We start from the raw sequence: 17,209 nt of genomic DNA, 5'->3' as shown, positions 1-17,209 counted from the left end.
TGCCCCGTGTTCGGTGTTCGGTTTCGTCACGGACGGGGTACGCGTCTTTTTCATTCCTTTGCGGAGGATAGTTAGTCTCCTTCCCGTGGCTGCATGGCGGATACAGCGCCCCGGAAAAACTACGGTTGTGGGAACAGCAGATGGCGTAATGATGCAATTGGCTGGTTCCATGTATGATCCCGCAAAGCAGATACCGCCCGTGAGAAATCCAGGGTATCTATCATACATACAGTCCCAATACCGATCCGATGCTCCGTCAACGCCAGCCAGACATGCATGCAGCCATATCCCTACCATCCTAGCCCTGCTCAAGTCAATAATACAACAATTAGGAATACAGTCTCTTGCTAGACAGCAAGCAAGCAAGCCCCGCCCACCACCTTACCACGCGTACCCCTCCTCGACCTCGTCCCGATCCTCATCCCATTCCTCATCCCCACTACGCTCCTCGTCTAGGAAATCCGCCTCGTCAAACATTTCTTCGCGGGGCCGCAAGTTGTCAATCCGGCACATAACCGTGTGACAGCGGCCCTGCACGACGGTGGGCTCTTGGTCGTCGAGCTCCGTGTCCTCGGTGTGCTCATCCGCATCTACTTCCTCGTTTTGGTTCTCATTGTCAGATGTCTCGTCGTAGTTGGTCGACGCTTTGGCGCGAGAGCGGAGGCGCTTGGGGTTCCAGGCCTCGTTTCTATTGCTGCGCCTAGACAGGAGCGGGACGTCGCTATCGCTTTCACTCTCGGCAGGGTCGTCAGCGCCATCTTCCACTTTCGGTGGGGCATCCTTTTGGACGTCCTCGGCGGTGATGTCCAGGAGGGAGTCGTTCCTATCGCCGCCCTCGTGCTCAGCTGCTTTCCACTCCCTATACGCTCGCAGCGACGCAAGATGCGGACTAGGCGCCTTCCCGCGCCACGCAAATACTTTCTCGAAACGCGCGGCCCACTTGCGGCGGAAATCTGCGCGGTCCCGCCAATTCATGTCGACCATGGCGAGGATGCGCAACTCCCGCAGATAGGGCAGCTCAGCCGCGGAGTCAATCAAACTTGTAAAGAAGTTTGTGGCAGAGTCTGCGCCCCATTTTCGGAGGTGCTGCATGTCAATTACGCGGAGCGTAGACGGCCAGGTGGGGACTTCGTCGAGGCCGAGGAGCCAGTCGTAGAGCGGCTCATTGTCGGAGGACATGGCGAGGGTAGAGTAGTAGTTTAGGTCCATCTTAAGGACTTCGAGGCGAGGGCAGTCGTGTTTGAGTGAGGTGAGGAAGGAGAGGTCGAGGGATTGGTTGTGATTGAGGACGAGCTCTTCTAGGTGGCGCCCGTGGTCTGAGAGGAAGGCGTGCATGGAGTCAGAGGTGAGGTAGATGCAGTTTGTGATGCTGAGGCTAAGTAGGGCCGGCGGCAACATGGACAGAAGCTTCCCGTTGACCGCGGTGCAGGACTCAAAGGCCAGTGACTGCAGGTTCGGAAGGGATGCCACGGCGGAAGCGAGGAGTTCCTCCGTTGTGGGGTCGGTAGAGTCATCCTTGCGCTTTTCATCGAAGTTGAACTTGACGAAAGTGACATCGCGGAGGCTCTGGAAGGCTTGGTCCGCATGGATGCCCTTTATCCACACAAGACCTTCGGCGCAGTAGGCACTATGCCAGCGCCAGCTCTGCAAGCGCAGCTCGCTCTGCCGCAGAGTCTCAAAAAGTTCGGGGGGATAAGTCCAGCGGCGCGTACGCTTCAGTCCCTCTCGGTACGGCGGGCGGTCTAGCGGGTCGAAGATGTCTATCTCCTTCAGCGTGGTCAGCGACGATACTAGGGCCGACAGGTCGGCCACACTGCTGGTGGAGTCGGTCAAGGCAGACATCTGCGTGGCGTCGAGCTCGAGACGCTTGACCATGACCTTGTACTCCTGACGAGCGTCTGCTGGCGGGGATGTCAGATGGTGGACCAGCTTCCTCCGATTCTGCCGGATTGCGAAGATGGGCGGGTTCCGATACAGCGCCGTCAAAGCTGGCTTCGTGAAGGCTTGACACATTTGCGCCATCTTGATGAGCCAAGCGATCGAAGGCGTGGCATGCATGTTCTCGTCGCGCAACGGATGGGAGGCATAGACGAAGATCTGGAGCAGGACGTGGTATGGCAGTGACGACATGTCTGGCTTGTGCCCATCGGTGGGAATGTGTACGATGGCCGGCTGGGGTGCTGTCGAGTGTTAGGATCCTCGTCAGAACGATCAAGGTTGTACCTACCCTTCTTCTCCTTCAACGGGGCACCAAGGGCACGCCTCCTCGGACCCAGCGTCTTGCCCGAGCCATTCTCAGCGTGCTTGCGAGGAGCAGAGCGCCGCGAAGTCGATTTCGACGGCGGCTTCCTCTGGACAACAAGGTCCTCGGGCTCGTAGTCGGCTTCACCGTCCTCTTCACTCTCTTCGTCGGTGGTCTCCTCCCGGTATGATGTTTTCTGGCTCCCGTTCCGCCCATGTGTGCGCGGGGCTGCTGAGCGAGCTCGTGTGGGAGAGGCAGCGTGAGTGCGCGGGGGTTGACTCGTCGAGGGTTCCGCTTCGGGCTCGACTCGATGCGACGACTGGTGGCGAGTGGACCGTCGCGTAGGTCGCTTTCTTCGTGAGGGACTGTCGCTCTCGGAGCTTGAGAAGTCGTCGTCGCTGCTTGGCTCTCGGTATGAGACATGCGCCCGCTTGCGTTTGCGTGAAGGGTCGGCCGCCATGTTGTCCGGCGCAATCTAGGTGCAGTGGATGGCAGGGAACATCGAGGGTGGCCTTGATGGGCAGTCAGTCGGGGCCGCAGAGGCTACGCGCGGGTGCTAGAGCTAGTCGCGAAGCATCAAAAAAGAACGGCCAGGGTCCATAGAGAGACGACGCTGCGTTCTGGGGGTTGACGTAGAAGATTCAACGCGGGCGACGGTGAAGTCGCGCGCCCATGGTGACGCACTCGGGAGCCTCGGTCCCGAACATCTGCCGGTTCACTCTCACGCCGTGGTCACTGCAGCGCGCTGAGCACTGCATGTCTGCATGAGCAGAGCTGTCCAAAGACGCATTCCATGGCCACGAGGAATGTCACGGTGGCAAATTGCACGCGCTGGTTCCATTCAGCTCCCATGGCGACCTGAGACGCCGCCGCGCCACGACTGCGCCACAGGTGTGACGGGACGCTCAAGGTCGCCTTCAGCAAGCCAGGGCATCGCCCACTCAGTCAGCGGCCCATCCACATTATAAGCGCTCACCGCGGCTCTGCTACCTTGCACCCTCCTTTCGCTCCCGGCGCTCTTCACTTCCGGCACCCTCCACGAACCGCACGCTCGATTGTCTCCTGCACTCCCTCCCAGACGCCAATGTCTGCGCCCACGCCTCCCCGGCCGCCCGTGTCGCCCGACTCTGGCCCAACCGACGCCGCCCTCCCCAAGCTGCCCTCAGGCTGGATCGCTCAATGGGACAACACGTGAGTTCTCCTCTGGCACCGCGCGTCCGGGGCATTCATGGCTGCCCCACCATGCCCGCCGTACCCCGCCATCGCACCAGGTCTGACACCCGTACACAGATCGCGAAAGTATTACTGTGCGTAAATCCTCCCCTCCGCGTCCATCGCAGCCAGGCGGCGTGCCCAGCAGCACTGACACACCCCAGACGTGCAGATCAGCACCGGTGTCTCGCAATGGGACCTCCCAACTAGCGAAGCCCCTATCGGCGGCTCCAACCACGGCACCCCCGCGCAGAACACAAACCCGTACAACAGGCCCGCCGACGGCACCCAGGGCCCGGATGTCGGCGACGGCACAAGAGGCGTGGACGGCCCGACTGGCGACCGCGCTGGCGGCCTCGGGGTGCGTCTTCCTGTGCGCTGTTTCAAGGCGTGTGGCTAACACGCGCAGGGCTTCGCCATGAACGCGCTGATGGGCGGCAACAAGCAGAACAGCGGCCATGGAGGCGGGTCGAACAACCTCGTTGGCCAGCTCGCAAGCGGCCTGCTAGGCGGCGGAAAGCAGTCGCACGGGGGCAGCAGCAGCGGGCACGGCGGCGGATCAAGTGGCCTCGTCGGCCAGCTGGCGAGCGGTCTGCTTGGTGGAGGAAAGCAGAACCATGGCAACAGTCAATCTGGACAGTCCGGCCATTCGAGCTCGAGCGGCGGCGGCCTTGGTGGTCTGCTCGGCGGCGTGCTGGGCGGCGGTTCGGTAAGTCCAAAACACTCCGTGTTGTGCTGCGGGAGACTGTCTGACGCAAACCCAGCACAACAAGCCCTCCGACAGCGGCTACGGCTACAGCCACAACGCCTCCTCGGGCAACACCTACGCCGGCAGCGCCCCGCCGACGTCCTACCAGCCCGGCGGCTCGCACGCCTCGACGCCCGCCCACAACGCGCACGCCTCCCCGCCCCCGGGCCAGTACGGAGCGCACGACCAGCACCAACAGCCCGGCGGCTACGGCCAGCACCAGTCCTCCGGCTACGGTGGCCAACAACACCAGTCCGCATATCCGCCCTCCAGCCAGTCCTACGGCTCCCCCGGTCCAAACCAGCACCAGCAGTCGTCCTACGGCGGGTACGGCGGCGCACCTCCGGGCCAGCAGCACGGCGCGCCTCCGTACGGCCAGCAGGCGGGGTATGGCGGGACCGTGTATCCCCCGCAGCAGCACGGCGCGCCGCAGGGCCAATACGGGCACAACGCGCCGTATGGCGGGCCGCAGAATTACGACCAGCATCAGCATAATCAGTACGGGGGTGCGCCGCAGCAGTACCCGCCACCGCCGCAGCATGGGTATGGCGGGCAGGGTGGACATCAGCCGCCTGCGCCCGGGTGGTAGGTGTAAGGCTGTTTGCTACGTGATGTGAGAACAGGATGGTGGACGGTTCTAGGACAAAATGGGGATATCCTGATCATGATGTTTATGGGCTTGATAGTAGAATACATGCATGCTGAGCTCGCGTGTCTGTCGGATATGACATGCCTGGTTTTCCGAAACGCTCGGACGGTAGATAAGAACACTTCTCTTTTGTGCACCATGATGCTGTGCTGGCGCCAGCAGTCCGAAGGTCCCTGTAAACCGGTCGAGCTGCCGTCATGCCTGTTGGGGTGCCTCTGTGTGGCATTTGGAGACGGTGTTGGGAGATGCGTCCAGAAGTGAATGCGTTTGCTGCATGTAGTCGCGCACGTGGGGTGTCGCGTCTTGATGCCGTTAAGCCAGTCCGTTCCGCGGATGCAGCACCGCCTCGCCGCCCGTCCGCCAACGTACATCCCCTCACTCTCCCCATGCCGCACCACACAATCCCCCGCTCCAAGCCTCCCACCCAGCGCCGCATGCCCCTGAAAGCCGAATCCACGTACGTGTCCATCTGCCTCACCCAAAAAGCTCACTCCCGTCTCCCAGGCCCAGCCGGCCCCCCTTCCCAACAACCCTCCAGCTCACCTTCACCCTCCCCTCCTCCCCCAGCCCCGGCACCAATCCCCCCTCGACACTCCCGACCCACCCCGCCATCCCCGCCTGCAACGCCCTCGCGTCCAGCCCGTGCACTCTGACCCACACATCCCGGCCCTCGCTCTTCAGGACGTCGATTGGCATCCCCGCGCCCGTGAGTCCGAGGTACGCTTGTAGTGGAGGCGTGAGGAGGCTTCGTATGGTGAGGGGGTCGAGATCCTTGGGTCCTGCTGAGGCCGGGTTTGCGGGATTTGTCGGAGGAGGGATGGTGGTGAGGCGGAGATGGAAGTAGGTGTGCTGGGTGCGGATCGTAGAGGTGTGTAGCGTGCCTGGGGAGGCGGTCTTGCGCTTTTTGCTTGGAGGGAGTTGGGAGGTGTCTGGTGCTGTGGATGGGGGTGGTTGTGTAGCTGCAGCTGTGGAGAGCGGGAGGGGCGCCATGGTGGATGTCTGTCCCTTTTTCAAATTGGAAAAGGAGTGTGGGGTGCGAGAGCCCGTGCCGGGTAGGCTACGTGAGGCGAAATGCAATGTTTGACGGAAGTGTTGTTGAGGAGTGGTGACTACGCCGGCTAGTGGGAAGCTGTAGAGCGGGTACTTGCGCTTCGTGTGCGCTTCCAGGAGGTGGCAGAGTGTTGATGGTAGCTTATCAAAGTGTCTGGTTTTGTGTGTAGAGTAATTGGTGAAGCTCGACGCGGATGTTGGTCGGGAGGAACAGATTATAGTGGGGCGAGGATCCGCCCCGCAGACGGTGCACCTTGGCGGCCGTGACGCGACTGCTTATTTTGACGACGCGGATACTGTTTTATAAGACAACACAGCTTGCACATTCATCTCACACCACTGCGAACCAGGCGTCCGTTTGAATTGGACAACTCTTCACGGCGTTGAATACACATTTGAAACATGTAAAGAGATTTTTGCTAGCAGATGTGAACCTCGAAAATGTGCACGTAACACGACCACGCAAGACGGCCGCTCGAGAGGGAGCAGAAAGACTCCTGCCTAACAAGCCATATGTACATCGTTGATAAGTCGTCGGCATCCGTCATCCTAATGCTGGCATCTCACGCTACCAATCGATCATTACTGGGACGCCAATCGTGGTGAAGCGACCAGAACGCTAGAATAAGATCATCGCTCCTGCCGTCGTGACTCGATAATGGAGACACAAAAGTCTTAACAAGTGAGATAAGTCAGGTCGGCCGAAGTGAGGGGTATCAATGTTTGCCGAGAGATCAGGTGATGCTTTTGCACGCCCGTGGGGAATTCCATATACGCCGTAAGAATCAGTCCGACAAAGGAAAAGAGGTCGCGTAATGCATGACTAGGTAGGTCGACAGGCCGAAGGAGCACGAGCGCTGTCTTAGGGCCAGGGCTTAGGAGGCTTCTCCAACGGGTACTGGAAGTCGAAGACCTCTTTCGGGAGGCCGCCGCCTCTAAGGTTCTTGTTTATCATGCGGGTGAACGTCTGGAGGTCGTAGCAAGTGATTAGAAGTACTGCGACTTTGCTACTAATGGTGTCTACGCGGCAAGATATGGTTAGCATGGCTCTTCTCACCACGGAGGACCATGATACGTACTGATGAGTTCCTGGTGCGTCTCCTGGACTCGTCCTTGCTGCTCGATGGCGGACTTCACATCATCTGCACGAAAACTGATCAGCATGTGTATGTTTGGAGTATGGAATGAAATACTCACCCATGGACTCCTGGTGAGTTTCCAGAGTCTGCCCTTGCTCCCCGGTCGTAGACTCGACTGTCAGCATGCGTCTGGCCAAGCTTGCACTCTGATCGTGCAGTGTAAGGACCGAATTGGCTAAGAGCTCCCTCGCCTTGTCGACTTCGCCCAGTTTAGTCTTCCAGTCGTCAATCTTAGATTCCACGTTGTCAACCACAGCCTTGAAGCTGTCGGCCTTGCGGTTCACGTTGCCACATTGCTCTTCCAAACGATCCACTCTGGAACAATAAGTGCCAAAGGTATTTTGGGCAGAGGTTAGACCATCGGTTAGCTCCTTTCGATCAGCAGCCAACGCGGCTTGGACAGCTTTGAGTTCAGTGACCCGCGTTTGAGCTTCAGAATCAATCCTGTTCCGAAGGCTGTTGAGCTCTTCCGGCGTGGCTGGATTTCCTGACGTGCTCCTCTCACGGAGGAGCTGTTGAATAGCATCATAATCGCGTGCGAGGCTGGCCAGTCTTTGGGCAGAATCGGGATTCGTTGCCAGTAAGGTTATAGTGTTAGCGATGCTATCAATTCTTCTCAATTGCGCTTTAACTTGATCCAACTCTCCAAGAAAATTCGGCGCATGTGGATAGTATTGCTGAAACCATTGCAACATGCTCTGGTGCAGGTAGTCGGTCGTGATATTGTCGCACCGGGAAGTCAAACTTTTTAACATGAGGTCCAGTTGCTCGAGCCGGTGCTCCACCGCCGAGTTTTCGGCACGCGTATCTTCACGCACGCTTATCGTAGACTCGTTGTCCCTTGAAAGTGAGGAAAGAGACACAATAGCTGATCCGGTGCGATCAGCGCTGGAAGAGGGCTGCTCGTGGAGGGATTTGACGTCGTCTTGGACCGCCTCTACAGTCTTCTCTAGAGCACTAATTTGAGACGATAACGTGTCCATGCCATCGCAAATTTCTGTTTCAGTGAACTGGACGGCATTTGCAGCTTCTTTCAGAGCATTCTTTGCTGTCTCTTCCACCTTCAGAAGACGGCCCTCAAACTCTTCAAGCATCTCCTTTGTCGCGAATTGCTGATTTGCAGAGGGACCAGAGGCAGTTCGTAATCGATTCAAATCCTTTCGTAAACGCTCAATGTCATGAGAGTTTTCGGACGTTACCCGCTCGAAGTTGATTTCTATGTTAGAAAGGGCGGACGATGTATCCAGGTCCGCGATTTCTGAACGTAACCCTTCCACTGCAGCCGCATTCAATGCTATGTCCTTTCTTAATTGCTCCATCGAAGCATAAGTGGACGAGCCCAACTCCTCCAAGGTGGATTCGCTCTGTTCCACCTCTTGACGAATTTTGGCCATGTCTTCCCCTATATCCCGCTTGATGATATATGTAGATTTGACAATGTCTCCCTCCAATGCGCTCTTTATGGGATTGATATGTAAGGGCACTTGCTGTTCGACGCGCTTATCTACATATGACTTTATTGGCCCAGAAACGTCCAGTTGCTTCTTTAACGATCTGTAGCAAGTCAGTTTATGTATACTGAGTAAACAGAAAGGACTTACTGGTACTGGCTTACGGTCGGTCTGTTCAACAGGTCGCCTTCAATCTTCTGGAACTGCTTCGTACTGCTCTCCTTCTGGGCGTCTAAGCCTGATTCAAGTTCGGAAACTCTCCGGACTAGATTGGACTCCTGCAAAGCTTTCAGATCCTCCTTAAGTGCCTTTATGCTTGCTATAGACTCTCCTCGGACACCTTTCGTCGCGGCCTTCATGCTATTTTCAAGTGTTTTGAGACGATCGTCATTGCTTCCTTCCATGATCTTCACCTCGTCCTTAAGGTGGTCAAGATCAGTTTCAAATACCTGTGTCATAGTACTTTGCTCCTGTATAACCTTGTTGAGACGATCTTTGCTTTTGTCAAGATCAAAGGCATCAAGACGAGCCATGATGGACGTATTATTAGTACCCAATTTATCGAGCTGAGACTTGATAGGTTGGATCTCTTGATCAATCCGATCGATCCGCTCCCAGGGAATTCCTTCGTTTTTGGGGATTGCAGCGAATTTCTTCTCCAGCTCAGCAATCCTATCACCATGAGCCTTGATATCCGACTGGACCGATTTCTTCACACGTGTTTCCATTTGAGATTGAATCTGGGCGGGATCCTGCTGCGCTACCGGCTTGGCGCGGGCGTTGGACTTAGATTGAGCCTCCAATATCTTCATGTTTGTGACAAGTTCATTCACCTGCTTCAACAGACTCGCATCAGCTGGCGCGTTCTGCGTGGCGTTGTGCTTCTCCTCAAGCTCCTTAAGACGCTGTTCAATTTCCAGCCTCTTTTTCTTCTCGGTCTCCAGTTCTACTTCCAGCTGGCTTAGCTTCGCTTTCAGACGTGGATCCGATTCTGCCTGTTCTTGCTGCGGAGTAGCTTTTCCTTGCTTCTGTTCCAGGTGGCTTAGTCGTGCTCTTAGATCCTTTTCCGCTTGCTCACGCTGCGCTGTGTCTTTCCTCTGCTCGAATTGTACTGCATCTATCTGTTCAGTTGCATTTTTCATCAACTTCTGTAGGTCGATCTGTTTGGCCTGAATGGAGGCCAGTGCCACATTCTCCGAACCAACGGCAGGCGCGATCTGTTTCTTCAGAACAGTCTGCCGGATAGAGGCTACTCCGCGCCCGCCTCCGATCGCGGGAACCCGCTTTTGCGACACCATCGATGGAGCAGGTGCTCCACTTACTGGAGTCGTGCTACCGCTACCTTGACCAGAATCTCCATTAGCCATTGAGAGCGGTGACGCGGCATGTATAGAGCTCGCTGAGCCTGCGTGGCCTGTCCCATGCCTGCGAGGATCTCGCGAGGCGTCCACAATAGACATATCCGATGGTCGCCGCACTGGAGACGGCCCCACAGTCGCAACTATGGAGTTTTGTCTCGAGGTGGCAGGACTGGCAGCGTTCGACTGCGCACTACTCGTTAGAACCCAAATCTGATGTTCTGGTACATCAATTCATACCCTGCTTGGCTCTGCTGTTCCATCAGTACGCGCCCGCTTTCCAGCGTTCAAGATGGGTGAATCTGCGGTTCGTTTGACGCGATATGAATCCCTTGCTTCAGCAGCAGATGGAGGATAACGGGGCTTGTCTCCGGGGCCAACGCTTTGACTAATTAGTGGGATGAAGTAGGTTTTCAGCAGCCAGTGAATGTGATGAATTCATGTCTGCCTCTCTCACTAATCAACAGCTTTGCACTACGGTCGATTTGATTTCCGGCATGGTGTCGAAGAAAGTCTGTGATCCGACTGACGCTGTTTCGCGTGGCGCACAGTCGGCTAGAAAGATGGGTTTCTGTATATAAACAGGGAAACATACCTAGAGCTGGGACTTGCAGAAATACAGCGGTTGGGACCACCGTTGCTATTGCTCGTAACGGACATGTCGAGGTGCAGCAGTGGGTACGGCGTACGCGTGTGCTCGTGGCCAGCCATGCCGGCTGAAGTTCAGATGTGAGAGACAACACGTCTGCTGCTTCAGTGCGCTCTGCTCAGCGCACAAGGCGGGAGCAGGGCGATGATTGACAGATCCAGAAGCCGTGCGCAGCGTATTGCGGCAAGAACAACTGAGGGGCCGTTGCTTTTATACTGCCCAAGTCGCGTCCGCGCTACTGCATCACGACAGCCATGATAGGTTTAGACTGTGGATTGGAGTCCCGTAATAGGCTTAGTTGGGTGGGGCGTAGCATGGTCCGTGCAGCAAGCTCCATCGCGAAGTTTCGCTGTGAGCTCTCGCCTGGTCAATTGTCGCGTCTTGAAGCTCATCCAACCGCATTGCGCCGCTCCGTCATCCCACAGCTACCATGGCGCTCGTGAGTAACGCGCTCATCGTCACGTCGACAATCGCTGACCATGACAGCCCATCACCACCATCGCCGAGAGCAAGGAGCTCCGGGGGCTGAACCTCATCGCGGCCCACTCCCACATCCGCGGCCTTGGGGTTGAGCCTGACACGCTCGAGCCGAAATCGTCGTCGCAGGGACTCGTTGGACAGGAGAAGGCGCGTAAGGCTGCGGCTGTGATACTGCAGATGGCAAAGGATGGCAAGATCGCGGGACGCGCAGTGCTCATTGCGGGACCGCCCAGCACAGGAAAGACGGCAATCGCGATGGGCATGTCCCAATCGCTAGGCGCCGACGTGCCTTTCACTATGCTCGCCTCATCGGAGATATTCTCATTGGAAATGTCCAAGACTGAGGCGCTCACGCAGGCATTCCGCAAGTCAATAGGCGTGCGCATAACTGAGGAGAGCGAGGTCATCGAGGGAGAAGTAGTGGAGATCCAGATTGACCGCAGTGTCACGGGAGGCAACAAGCAGGGTAAGCTCACTATCAAGACGACAGACATGGAGACCATCTACGACATGGGCACGAAGATGATTGATGCGATGACCAAGGAGAAGGTCATGGCAGGCGATATCATCTCCATCGACAAGGCATCGGGGAAGATCACAAAGTTGGGGCGATCATACACACGCTCGCGAGACTACGACGCGATGGGCATAGATACCAAATTCGTGCAGTGTCCCGAGGGCGAGCTACAACAACGGAGGGAAGTGGTCCACACTGTCAGTCTGCACGAGATCGATGTGATAAACTCACGGACCCAAGGATTTCTCGCGTTGTTCTCGGGTGACACGGGCGAGATCCGCAGCGAAGTGCGAGATCAAATCAACACCAAAGTCGCAGAGTGGAAAGAGGAAGGCAAGGCTGAGATCGTGCCAGGAGTACTGTTCATTGACGAGGTGCACATGCTGGACATTGAATGCTTCTCCTTTATCAACCGTGCGCTCGAGGACGAGCTTGCACCCATCGTCATCATGGCAAGCAACAGAGGCAACACGCAGATTAGGGGAACAGACTACCGGTCGCCGCATGGTCTGCCTCTAGATTTTCTCGATCGCGTTGTCATCGTCAGTACACACCCGTACAACCGCGAGGAGATGCAACAGATCCTTTCCATACGAGCACAGGAGGAGGAAGTAGACGTCTCACCGGACGCTCTTGCGCTTCTCACTAAGATCGGTCAAGAGACCGGCTTGCGATACGCAAGTAACTTGATCACAACTTCGGACCTCATCCGCACCAAGCGACAAGGATCCGAGGTCACCGTCGACGACGTGCAGCGCAGCTTCGCGCTCTTCTACGACCCAACGAGGAGTGTCAAGGTAAGTACGTTCCTCCGAGTTTGCATTACAGTGCTAACACCATGTGCAGTACGTAGCAGAGTCAGAAAAGCGCCTGATTGGGGACGCTGGTGCGGTGTCTCTCTCCGTGACGAACGGCGCGGGCGCAGACGCGATGGATGTCTCATAGCATCCCTCTTCTTCATTTCACTGTAGGCGTAGCAGGCATTTGGGTTGCGTGAGCGTTCAAGGATAGACATTGAGCCTTGGCAAAAGTCGCTGTATGGTATGTACTAGTAGCGGGCGACGGGGCTGTAGGGCAGGGACAGGGTAGGTTCGATATCATCAATACTGGTCGAGAGTCTGTTTCAAAGCGCATATGCTTAAAAGGTGAAGCGTACTTTTGTTTTGCAGTAATGAATCATCACGATTCGTCAGTTCGACCAGTAGGATCAGTACAGACTACGGTTCATATTGTTGTACGAAGGTACGACCGCTTATCTAAGTTATCTCTCTGCGATCGCGATCGGCGGAGCCATCAACAGACATGGGCGTGGCATTGTACAGTTCGGTTGACGTCGCATTACGCCCACACGCCCTCGGAAAGGCAGCTGTCTTACAGGCAGGACGACGCGGCACGGCTCGGCAGTCGGTGTGAATGAACGGTTTCGAGGACAGTGTTGGAGGCACGCCACAGTGGCAGGATGTGTGGCACAGCTCCCTCGGCGTGATGCCGACAATCCGAAGCCCTGTCAAATGCTATTTCCGGCGATCCCAATGCGTGTGTTGTTTGACAGGTTCCCGCAATACGAACGGCGGGGGACGGTGGGAAATGCAGGTCTTGGACCTTTACAGACAATAGGACGCCCGTGGTGGGTTCGCAGTGTCACGCTAGGGTGGTTCTGCTTGAACACGCTAAGTCCGTCCGCTGACGTGCGGCTGCTTCCTGGCGCTTGGCGGGAAATAAAGAGGCAGACCGGTGCGCCCGTTGCCGTTCTTTCCCCCCGCCAAGGCGCGACTGCATTGTCCGATACTTGGCAGCGACGATCGCTGGACGCGACTGGCAGGAAGGCATGCGACACACGAGACATCGAGGCTGCCTCTCGGGGGCCAAGTACGCGAGTATGGCCATCTGAACGGCAGCAGAATCGCGCATCTTCACCAGAATACGCGGCTGCAAGTGTCTACGGCACCTTGACAGGCCTCGCGAGTGGTTACGTCAGTCCCAGACGCGCAAGACCTTGGACGCGCGTATTGGCAGGGCTGGTCTCCCAGGACACGCACCACGACAAGCCGGCACGAACGGCTCGTCCCAGGCTTGGACAATCTCACAAATCTCCACCCGCGACGCCCAGCGTGCCCGCCGCACACGCGACCCTCTGCCGAAAATAGTCTGGCGCCTCCAAGCTCTTCAGCGCAAATGCATGGCAGAAGGGGGCCTCATCCCCTGTCCACGCGGCGGGACGACGTAGACAAGCGCCTTCTTATGTGCGAGGGCGGGCTCTGTTGCGGACTGATAAGGACCTACGTATACGTCTAATCGCCTGAGGCCTGCTACCTGTGAATACCCATCGCCGCACATTCGGCCACCGCGCCTACCATACCTTCGAGCCTATCTATACGTCACGCCCGTTTACAGGTACACGCACGCAGCCGCCTACCCTACAGGAGCGCCTGCCGAGTTAATAAACCAATCCCCGACACACCCGCCCTGTCCCACTGTATATCCTTGGAGTAGCCCGCCGCGCCACAGCCCGGATTTATGCGCCACTTCCAGACCAGTACACGATATTAATACTTCCTTCACTCGATTGCGAGTCTGCAAGATTCTCCGTTTTGGATATGAGACTTTCAGCATACATCGTCGCCATCGCCGGTGCCGCCCTGCTCGGGCAAACAATCGCCGCGCCTGTCGAGACCCGGGGGGATGTCGCACAGCATGTTGAAGCAACACGGTTAGAGAAGCGCGAGGACATGACTGATGAGCAGAGGGAGGCTTTGAAATACTTCCACGAGCCTGGGTATGCTTGCCACCACGCCAGAGGACTATGGTCGTAGCAGCTTGCGACCGCCCTCCTTGATCTATGTTTTGTGAGCGTCGACTGACAACTCTCAGGGGTGGCAATCAACTAGGGCATTACGACCGCCGCTACTTTAAGGGGATCGTGTCCGACGAAGAACGCACTGAGACGCAGTTGCACATGGTACGCGCGTACCTGGAGTGGTTCCGTGAGAAGGGCCTCGATACGTGGATAGCACACGGGACGCTGCTCGGCTGGTGGTGGAACGGAAAGGTACCTATTTTCAACTGTGACTTCCAAAATGTGACTGACCTGAACGCAGCGCCTACCCTGGGACTGGGACATGGACACCCAGGTGTCAGACTCCACCCTCACCTATCTCGGTGAACACTACAACCAGACGACGCATAAGTACCGATCCGAGGACGGCAAGACCGAGCGCGAGTATCTCATGGACGTCAATCCCATGATCGTGGAGCGAGTGCGAGGCGATGGCATGAACATAATTGATGCAAGGTGGATAGACACTAGCAATGGCTTGTTTATCGACATCACTGGACTTAGCGAGACCCACCCGGACAGTGCCCCGGGCTGGTGGAGCTGCAAGAACTACCACAAGTACCAGACTTCGGACCTCTACCCGATGCGCGAGACTATGTTCGAGGGCGTCGTAGCAAAGGTGCCGTATGCGTACGACAAGATCCTTAAGGACGAGTACCAGGAGAAGGCGCTCATTGTCACTGAGTTTGAAGGGTAAGTCATCGCGTCTCTTCTCTAGTCTGCCATGCTAATGAGTTTAGTCACAAGTGGGACACCCAACAACTGCTGTGGATCAAGACGCCAGAGCAAGCCGAAAAGGATAGGCAAGAGGAAGCTCAGCGAGCAGAAGAACGCAAGAAGCAGGAGGAGGAAGAGAAGAACAGAAAAGAAATTGAGGAGAAGCAGGTGTAGATGACGACGCACATCACGGCCTCACAGGCCAACTTTCGTACTGTTGTTTAAAGGCATGGCGTTGGGATTCGGATTGGCATTTACCTGGCGCAGGCGCATCTTCTGGAAAAGACTTCTGTTCGTTGATGCCGCGCTGCATGACTGCACATCGGATTTCAGATACGAGCATTGATACCCACATCATGTTGAAGGCTTTTTGGCTTTCGGAATATTGTTCACGTGGAACTCAGAATAGAGAGGTCATTGGATACACTCCTTCGAGATATATATATATATATATATATTAGACTTTACTCATACTAATACTGTTTGTGTGGATATCGTTGAAGTGGTTGCGAATAAGCATAAATGATTTCAAGTGAAAACCATTCGATTCGTTGTGGCGTCCGCCAGAAAATCAACTGTTGTACTTCATGACGCCACGTGCTTGGTCTTGGCGCATCTGACAAATGCACGACGGCGACATGCGTGGAAGCTATGTGAACGTCACCGAAGTCCGAGTAGAAACAGTCGCGTTCCGACGTTAATTTGATCCTCACTAACCTCTCTACTCACTACACACTCAACAGCTCATCGTGACCCCAGTAGATGCAGTTCTAGTCGCACCAATGGATACCTCCACACCCGCCGACGACATCACGCTCACGCTCACGCATCACGGCAGCCCCATAACCTTCACCTTCGCGCAAGATGCCACCGTCGCCGATCTCTCAGAACGCGTCGCCTCTGAACTTTCAATACCTGCCTTGAACCAGAAGTTCCTCGTCTCTCCCAAAACCGGCCTCCTGAAGCCGCCGTTCAAAGACGCCACACTCCCGCTATCTTCCTTGCAGGGAAAGAAGATAAACCTTATGGGAAGCACAATCGCCGAGGTCACATCCCTCAACGACTCTATATCCAAAGCCGCTGCGCCGCGCCGCCCAGGCCCAATAAAAGCCGCGACACCCGCGCGAAATCGCGACTGGAAGAAAGTGCAGGAGGAAGCGCAGTACACATTCCACACACTGCGGCCGCTGCCGTATCTCCCGAATCCAGACCGCAGTCTGCGGTTCTTGGAGCGGCTGCGGGATGACGCAGGCATCAAAGCCGCGATGCGGACGCACAAGTTCAGCGTACCGCTGTTGACGGAGATGGATCCCGCCATGCACACCACACATGAGTCGCGAACGCTGGGCTTGAACAGGAACCAGGGCGAAGTCATCGAGCTGCGGTTACGGACGGATGCGTATGATGGGTATAGGGATTACAAGACGATACGCAAGACGCTATGCCATGAGCTAGCGCATAACGTGTGGGGCCCCCACGATAGGAATTTCTGGGAGCTGTGCAAGCAGATTGAACGAGAGGTTGATCGGGACGACTGGACGAGGGGCGGGCATAGTGTCGGGAATCAGGAGTATGCGGAAGGGTATGAGGAAGAGGTGTATGATCATGGGGGGTGGACCGGCGGGGAGTTTGTGCTGGGTGGGAGTGCGGGAGGGGGTGGAGGCGAGACGGTGGTTAATAGTGCGGGAGGGACTGTGCAAGCAGGGAATCTGAGTAGGAGGGAGATATTGGCGAAGGCAGCGGAGGAGCGGATGAAGAGGGCGAGGCAGGCTGAGGAGGGGAGTAGGGGGAGTGGGGAGGCGCCTTCATGAGGAGATGTTATTTCCTGTTCTTGACCCCAGGGATGGTACGCTTACGACGATAGCATACACCACGGCGGTGATGTGTTCAGGGGTCATGGCCGAACTATAATGTAATCTAGCATCACAAGAACAAGCGTCCACGATCACTGCGTTGACGACAAGTACGATGCTAAAATCTGGCAGGTGCGACTGGCTAGCTTAAGCCTCTATGGGCAGTCCCCTTGACCTTAGCAGTCCATCAATCTGGGCCTAGATCTCACTACGACTAGACCACATTATCCCACTATCTTCTCAGGCTGCGTGGGAAAGACAGTACGCACCAATGTTTGTTTGATTGTACTGACATCGGTTTAGAGCTA

The 17,209-nt window shown here is 56.4% G+C and overlaps 8 protein-coding genes across 8 annotated transcripts; 5 read left to right on the top strand and 3 right to left on the bottom strand.

The window, feature by feature from the left end:
* Positions 1–106: 106 nt before the first annotated feature.
* On the bottom strand, positions 107–2,393 carry CC84DRAFT_216857 (uncharacterized protein). The gene has a single exon (XM_018185615.1). The coding sequence runs from the start codon at positions 2,128–2,130 to the stop codon at positions 382–384; it is 1,749 nt and encodes a 582-aa protein (XP_018032118.1). The 5' UTR covers positions 2,131–2,393; the 3' UTR covers positions 107–381.
* A 933-nt stretch (positions 2,394–3,326) lies between these two features.
* Positions 3,327–4,791, top strand: CC84DRAFT_1189988 (uncharacterized protein; the record flags this gene model as incomplete). The annotated part of the gene is made up of 5 exons (XM_018181087.1): positions 3,327–3,433; positions 3,533–3,549; positions 3,619–3,815; positions 3,864–4,163; positions 4,219–4,791. 5 exons carry the CDS (start codon positions 3,327–3,329, stop codon positions 4,789–4,791), a joined length of 1,194 nt encoding a protein of 397 aa, XP_018032117.1.
* Positions 4,792–5,325: 534 nt separating this feature from the next.
* Positions 5,326–5,841, bottom strand: CC84DRAFT_1221232 (uncharacterized protein; the record flags this gene model as incomplete). The annotated part of the gene is made up of 1 exon (XM_018183247.1): positions 5,326–5,841. The coding sequence occupies one exon, from the start codon at positions 5,839–5,841 to the stop codon at positions 5,326–5,328; it is 516 nt and encodes a 171-aa protein (XP_018032116.1).
* A 922-nt stretch (positions 5,842–6,763) lies between these two features.
* On the bottom strand, positions 6,764–9,858 carry CC84DRAFT_1221231 (uncharacterized protein; the record flags this gene model as incomplete). The annotated part of the gene is made up of 4 exons (XM_018183246.1): positions 6,764–6,921; positions 6,981–7,043; positions 7,099–8,594; positions 8,642–9,858. 4 exons carry the CDS (start codon positions 9,856–9,858, stop codon positions 6,764–6,766), a joined length of 2,934 nt encoding a protein of 977 aa, XP_018032115.1.
* Positions 9,859–10,928: 1,070 nt separating this feature from the next.
* Positions 10,929–12,440, top strand: CC84DRAFT_1179781 (TIP49-domain-containing protein; the record flags this gene model as incomplete). The annotated part of the gene is made up of 3 exons (XM_018180432.1): positions 10,929–10,937; positions 10,985–12,292; positions 12,342–12,440. 3 exons carry the CDS (start codon positions 10,929–10,931, stop codon positions 12,438–12,440), a joined length of 1,416 nt encoding a protein of 471 aa, XP_018032114.1.
* Positions 12,441–12,818: 378 nt separating this feature from the next.
* Positions 12,819–13,867, top strand: CC84DRAFT_217573 (uncharacterized protein). Its single transcript, XM_018185616.1, has one exon. It carries the CDS (start codon positions 13,007–13,009, stop codon positions 13,640–13,642), a length of 636 nt encoding a protein of 211 aa, XP_018032113.1. The 5' UTR covers positions 12,819–13,006; the 3' UTR covers positions 13,643–13,867.
* Positions 13,868–14,092: 225 nt separating this feature from the next.
* Positions 14,093–15,222, top strand: CC84DRAFT_1189986 (uncharacterized protein; the record flags this gene model as incomplete). The annotated part of the gene is made up of 4 exons (XM_018181086.1): positions 14,093–14,271; positions 14,367–14,544; positions 14,594–15,024; positions 15,072–15,222. The coding sequence occupies 4 exons, from the start codon at positions 14,093–14,095 to the stop codon at positions 15,220–15,222; spliced, it is 939 nt and encodes a 312-aa protein (XP_018032112.1).
* Positions 15,223–15,544: 322 nt separating this feature from the next.
* CC84DRAFT_216457 (zinc metallo protein-like proteinase) lies at positions 15,545–17,201 on the top strand. The gene has a single exon (XM_018185614.1). It carries the CDS (start codon positions 15,831–15,833, stop codon positions 16,857–16,859), a length of 1,029 nt encoding a protein of 342 aa, XP_018032111.1. The 5' UTR covers positions 15,545–15,830; the 3' UTR covers positions 16,860–17,201.
* The last annotated feature ends 8 nt before the right edge of the window (positions 17,202–17,209 follow it).

This window comes from Paraphaeosphaeria sporulosa (assembly GCF_001642045.1).
Source record: "Paraphaeosphaeria sporulosa strain AP3s5-JAC2a unplaced genomic scaffold CC84scaffold_10, whole genome shotgun sequence".
In the NCBI taxonomy this organism is placed as follows: Eukaryota; Fungi; Ascomycota; class Dothideomycetes; order Pleosporales; family Didymosphaeriaceae; genus Paraphaeosphaeria; species Paraphaeosphaeria sporulosa.
This window is presented reverse-complemented; position numbering and strand designations above follow the sequence as displayed.

Bases quoted from the DNA above. Each gene is read 5' to 3' on its own strand.
- CC84DRAFT_216857 (XM_018185615.1), bottom strand. From the start codon at position 2,130: ATGTCGTCACTGCCATACCACGTCCTGCTCCAGATCTTCGTCTATGCC.
- CC84DRAFT_217573 (XM_018185616.1), top strand. From the start codon at position 13,007: ATGCTATTTCCGGCGATCCCAATGCGTGTGTTGTTTGACAGGTTCCCG.
- CC84DRAFT_216457 (XM_018185614.1), top strand. From the start codon at position 15,831: ATGGATACCTCCACACCCGCCGACGACATCACGCTCACGCTCACGCAT.